At 46.0% G+C, this 6,149-nt stretch overlaps 1 protein-coding gene across 2 annotated transcripts in view; it reads right to left on the reverse strand.

Annotated features, from left to right (window-relative positions):
- Positions 1-5,865, reverse strand: part of LOC127478540 (L-lactate dehydrogenase A chain) — a 6,768-nt gene extending 903 nt beyond the window's left edge. Inside the window, exons 1-7 of one of the 2 annotated variants that reach the window (XM_051804411.1) lie at positions 5,733-5,865; positions 4,202-4,336; positions 3,327-3,444; positions 2,460-2,633; positions 1,564-1,737; positions 667-784; positions 114-237 (exon numbers count right to left, since the gene is read on the reverse strand). In XM_051804411.1, the coding sequence (XP_051660371.1) occupies positions 114-237; positions 667-784; positions 1,564-1,737; positions 2,460-2,633; positions 3,327-3,444; positions 4,202-4,327 (834 nt within the window). In that variant the 5' untranslated portion in view covers positions 4,328-4,336; positions 5,733-5,865. The remainder of the gene's footprint in view (positions 1-113; positions 238-666; positions 785-1,563; positions 1,738-2,459; positions 2,634-3,326; positions 3,445-4,201; positions 4,337-5,732) is intronic. The other variant, XM_051804412.1, reaches the window with a different exon arrangement.
- Between the last annotated feature and the right edge of the window lie 284 nt (positions 5,866-6,149).

Consider the following 6,149-nt stretch of genomic DNA (forward strand, 5'->3'; position numbering starts at 1 on the left):
AAAACACAACTAAATTTAGCTGAAATTAAACTAGAAAGTGATCAGTGTTCTTTAGAGTTCCCAAGTTTTTTAGTTCTCAGTAAGACAGAAGTTAGCAAAAAGGGGCTCCTCACCTTAACAATTGTAGAGACCGGGTGCACTCTTCTCAAATTCTTCATAATAGTTTCAGCTAGATCTCCCACAGAAAGGCCAATAGCCCATGACGTGTACCCCTTCAGTTTGATCACCTCGTAGGCACTGCAGAGACAGAGACACTCATTAAAAAACAAATACTGTCAACTGAAGTGCTTAAAGCTTGTAAGAAGGGCTTTTGGAGGGGCTTAAGCAACTTGGAGGCATCAGAAGCTGCTTCACTGATTTGTTGGCAGGACTGAAATAAACTCAGCAGTGAGTAGTTCTGTTTGCATTTTACACTACTCCCCCCAGTTATACTGGAAGCCAAAGGACTTCCCTAATTTAAAGTTTACTAATCATGAAAACTTAACTCTGCTAGATCTACGTTAATGCTTAAAATACTTTCAAGTTCTATTATGTTTTTATCCTGACATTTGTTTTGGCCTACTCTGGTATGTATGAAACCACATCTGGGTACAGCAGTTCAGAGATGTTTTAGCTCTTTATGATTTGTTCTCATGTTGCAGTAAAAAAAGTCAAAGCAGTATTTACCTGTCCACGACCTGCTTATGGACCTCCTTCCAGTGTTCCTTGTCTGCATCAGTTCCCAAGTCTGGATGAAGAGTCTTCAGGGAGACACCAGCAACATTCACTCCACTCCAAACAGGTACTGAGAGTTGCACATAGATTAATTATCTCACAAGAATATTTAGCTTTGTCCTCAAACTAACAGTTAACATAAGATCTAGCTGGATTCATCTGCAACATATCACTTCTGATTTAGATATGACTTTAAATATAGTGTGACCTACAAGGCCAATCTAAATTGCAGGCTGAGAACCTAGGAGCATATAAACATATGATGCCACAGCATTAAAGCACCTGGGCAACATGAACTAAAAATGACAGTAACTGTATTTTGCAAAGCCTTCTCAAAGTAAGAATTGATTCCAAATGCTTCCTCCCAAGTGCCAGGAAGCAGACAGTACTGCTTTGGTGCTGCTTGGAAAACTACAGGTTAAGCAAGGAGAAAGTTGCTCTTTCTCCTGTCCTCCAGACTTGCCTCTGCATTTCAGTTCCTATATATAGTGACTAACAGATGCCAGTAAAGGCAACTGAGTGACTACCAGTAGGAGAGTCCCTTGCAGAGAACTTTATCCTCTTGCTGCTTCAGTTTGGGTTTTTTGAGGAGTTACGGGAACAACTTAGCCTAGAAATGTTTAGCCACCTCAGATTACAGTAATGACCTTTCCAAGCAGTCACACAGGTCAAATATAGATCATCTAGGGTTACTACTCTGTGCAGCTAAAGACTTAAACCAAGAGTTGCATTTTTAAGGTGCTGCAGTGCAAAGGTTTTTGAGCAGTTTTGCTGTAGCTTTTCGAGGTGTTTCTTGCAAACAAAGTATCAGAAAGTTTCGTGTAACAACCAGTCAGATTTCACTCTTACCACTGGAATCTCCATGCTCTCCAACAATCCATCCATGGCAGCTGAGAGGATGGATGCCCAGCCTTTCTCCCATGAGGTGGCGGAAACGGGCGGAGTCCAGATTGCAGCCACTACCAATAACACGATGTTTAGGAAAACCACTGATCTTCCAGGCCACATAGGTCAAAATATCCACTGTAAACAGAGCAAGTGCCACTCATGAGCAGTTTGATAACTAGGATGGTACCTTCCACTCATCTGTGTTTTATCTGCATGTTAGTTGCATGAAGCAGAGCGTAAAGCCATGCCAGTGGCCAGGCTCTGCAGTGGGCCAATATAACCATTTTTATTAAACAGCCTCTCAGCTCTGCATGCAATTACCAATGTCCCTTACTGTGTCATGTGCTAAGGATCACTTGGACTGAAAACCCAGGTTAGAGGAAATGTCTTTTTATAAGAACAGACTGCTGAGCATGGAAGGAAGATGACACTTTTTGCTATGTGGATATGACAGAACAGTTTGTGTTGGAAGGGACCTTTAAGACCATCTCATTCCAACCCACTGCCATGGGTAGGGACACCTTCCACTAGACCACGTTGCTCAAAGCCCCATCCAGCCTGGCCTTGAACACTTCCAGGGATGGGGCATCCACAACTTGTCTGGGCCACCTGTTCCCATGTCTCACCACCTTCACAATAAAGAATTTCTTCCTTATATCTAATCTAAATCTACCTCTTTCAGTTTAAGCCATTACCCCTTGCCCTATCACTACCTCCAAGGTCTCCCTTGAGCCTTTTCTTCCCCAGTATAAGTACTTTCTAAAAGCCTGTGCTGGTCATGTTAGTACACTAATTCCACGGTACTGAAGAAACACTATTCTCTAAGCCAAATCCTCTTAAGGCAACACAAGACAAACCTGGGTTTGAGACAATAAGCAGCTTGCAGTCAGGACTGTATTTAACGACGTTGGGAATGATGAATTTGAAGATGTTGACGTTGCGCTGGACCAAGTTAAGGCGGCTCTCTCCTTCCTGCTGACGGGCACCAGCAGTGACAATGACCAGCTTGGAGTGTGCAGTCACGCTGTAATCTGCACACAAAAGTGGTGTCAAACACAACCTCTTTCTACACATGGTTCAGAACATGAATTCTCAGTTCCTTTTCATATTGAGATCTAAAATTCTGAAGTTTGAAGGTGCAGTAATTCTCCCAATAATTGTTACCCTAGACTTTGCTGCAAGCAGCAACCTCGAGGTACGTCAACAACTTAGCGTGCAGATGTGGGCAGTGATAGTCCATGCTTCTCAGGCACAGATGGGAACAGGGATAGCATTCAGTGCAAGTGCTGCATAGAAGAGGAAGAATGTTCTGCCCTCGTAACCTGCCACCTGTGGGCACTGTAGCCGCCCAGTAACTAATATGTTACACAGTAACTAAAGCTCGTTAAGCCTTTGCCCTACTCAAGGCTGCCGCTAAACCTAAATCCATCAGATATTTTTAGCCATGAAGTAAGGAGTAATGTATTCAGGGAGTTAACTGGCTATGAAATAAAGTTCTCAGAGGTGCAGATGTACTTTCACCTTGCTGTACCAAGTAATGAACTCTGGCAGGTAATTCCTAGCTGGACTGGCTGTAACAAGGTACATGAAACAATGTCAGCTGAGTACTATTTCCGTGAGCTTTCCTCCTAACACTTAGGGTAACAGGCTTGGATGACCAGTGAGAGACCTGAAGTGACTCTCTCCATTTGGAGATAATGAGCACATTAGAGCAAACTACTTGCCTTTGCCAGAGACAATCTTCGGTGTTTTAAGGAAGAGGCTGCCATGCTGGAGATCCAGCATCTCTCCTCTGAGTTTGTCCTCCACAACGTCAACAAGGGCAAGTTCATCAGCCAAGTCCTGCAAGAGACCAAATTTTAATGGTAAGTTTACTGCCTCTTTGAGCAAAACCCCCAGTTTGTAAACTGTGAAGTTACAATTATTTTGAAAGCCATGATCTGCTTAAGCAGTTTTGCTTATCTGTAACACTTTACTCTTTCCCAGAGTCCTTAAATTAGTCTCCTGGGATATCCATTTTTTTGAGTTCGTTTCATACTTTTCATAACCACATTCTGTGTGGAAATAGTTGTACAATTTAGCAGGACAATAATGAAGAATAATTTAATAGCAGTTCATAAGCAACCCATTTGACAGTTAAGAAAAGCAAGCCTGGTATTAACCACAGCATTTTCAATATGATAATGGACTACAGAGTACAAATCATTCCGAGTGTCAAGGACCAATTTTTCCAGACCACACTACAGAGAATTATTCCACTGTCCACTCTGCTTAAGACAAAATGACTCCTCGGTTCTTAATCTTTTTGTATTTTGGAGTGTTAGAGAACTCCTACTTGGAAGGGAGTCTGGAAGTCCCTCAAAGGTATATGCAGCTCTTAAAATTATACATAAACTACATTCTATCTGGTACTGTGGCAAACTGCAGCTATTTGTTCTGTGTCAATAGCCTGAAAACTGCTGCTTCACTTTGTTTGGGCCCAAAGGAACGTATAACCAGAAATTCATCTTGTGTGCTTAGTCTAATAAGGGAGATTATTTTTTGGCCCCCCTTTTAGGTCTCAGGTTCTTCTGCTGCTTCATCCAAGCTTGACACTTACCTTCATCAGGATGCTGATAGCACAGGCCATTCCAACTGCACCCACACCAACCACACTAATCTTATTTTGGGCATGACTGTGCTCCTCTTTGTGGAGACTGTGGATGAGCTGATCCTTGAGAGACATGGTGCACTGCTGAAAGGAAAGCAACAGATTATTTCTCCAAGCTTTGGAGCTTTTACTGACACCAGAATATTTTTATCAAGACAGACTTTATTCCAGGATGGTAAGAAAATAGATATAAAACACATGCCTAAAACATCCAGCAATACTGCCTGTTCACCACAAAATTATTGCAAAAATTAATTATTGATGGCAATCCTCTGTTTAAGCTCACTATAGCTTTCCCTCAAATACAGCCTGAGACCCGCTGATTGTATAGCTGGTGGCACTCCAGCAGCAGCAGTAGGATGTTCTAAATGGCCATCCATATTACACTGAAGTAGAGGAAGCCATTTTAGTACTTCTAAGCACAGCATGGTCTGGCACTCTGTTCTACTGCCCTGAAAAACTGGTATTCTGTGCCCTGAAGCCTTTCCAGAACTGAAGTTGTGCAACACTTAGGCAAGCCTTTCTTCAGCACAGCATGATTCTTGAATTCAACTTTATGAATTTGCTTTAAAGTGAAACTGCACGGTTTTGAATTAAGATGGCTGGAGTCTGGTGTTACCATCTCTCCCCCACGCAATCACAGCAGCCTGGTTACACGGGTTCTGAGAGTCACGGGTGTGCCGAAATGGCACAGTGACGACGGCCGGCTCCCTGCAGAGCGGCACCACGCTTTCATAGGAAATGGTGCTGCACTGGGAGCAGCCTGAAGAGCCCAGGGCAGGAGCAGACTCACAGACGGGTGCGAGTACGGACACAACGCGACTCTCAAGTTAGTACTGAACAGGCGGCAACTCGTTCAGAGCGGGAAAAGCCAAGCAGAGCAGGGAAGGACTGTGCGTTTTGAGGCTGGGGGAAGGGACAGGAAGCCAGCAGTGCCCATATTTAGTTAAAATCAACCGAGCTACGTCAGTATTCATTTGCAGAAGCCTCCTGAAGCGTGGCCACTGTAGTGCACACTCTCCATGTGCCAAGTCCTCCCGTCGCACTATAAGCACTTTAATGTGCAGGGCTGATGAAAGGCATCCACTCAAGCATTTCTGTTACACTTAATGCTCAAAAATGTTTGCTTTTAAAGTGCCGTTCCCCTGAAAGAAGCAGGTCAGGGGAGTAATAGGTGGTATATTAACGCTGTATTTCGAACGCAGCCCTGAGCCCATCCTGACGTCCCTTTTCCATCTCGCTCCCTGGGGCCACGCGCACCGATTAAGGGAAGCAAGTTAATCCACGGATGTTCAAGGGGATGGAGGGAGGGGAGCGCATGGGGGGGGTTGTGAGTGGAAATCACGCCGGATTGGCTCAAATCCAAGGCTGTGCCCGATACCTCCTCGGCCGGGACGAGGGGACAACACCGCCTGCACCCCCTCTTCCTGCATTCCGCCTTCCCACACCCGTCCCAACCCGCCACGGCGATCGCACCTACCGAGCGTCCTCACACAAGCGCGGCGGTGGCGACAAGGCGGGGGGGGAGGCGGCCGCCGCCTTAAATAGGGGCCGGGCGGCTGACGTGGGCCGGGCGGGCTGCGATGGTGGGGACGTGCCCGCAGACACGTCGGGGTGGAGAGAGGGGAGGGGGAAGGAGGAGAGGGAAGGAGCGGGGAAGTTGCCGAAAGGGTGAAGCGAGGCGAGCGGCCGGCGCCGAGAGGAGCTGGGGCGGGCACTGAGCGGCTCAGCCGCGCAGCCCCTCAAGGCTCGTCTCAAGGCTGTCGTCGGGGAAGATTCCCCTCTTCCGATTATTAGCCGGGATGAATGAGAGCAAACTCTCCGGCTCTGGAGAGCTGAGGGGAATTTTAAGCGTTCCTGCCCTCGTTTTCCACCCCTGTGCGCCCCTTCCGGGTGG

Source organism: Manacus candei, unplaced genomic scaffold, assembly GCF_025592945.1.
Source record: "Manacus candei isolate 608988 ecotype Guabito, Panama unplaced genomic scaffold, ASM2559294v1 h1tg000060l, whole genome shotgun sequence".
In the NCBI taxonomy this organism is placed as follows: Eukaryota; Metazoa; Chordata; class Aves; order Passeriformes; family Pipridae; genus Manacus; species Manacus candei.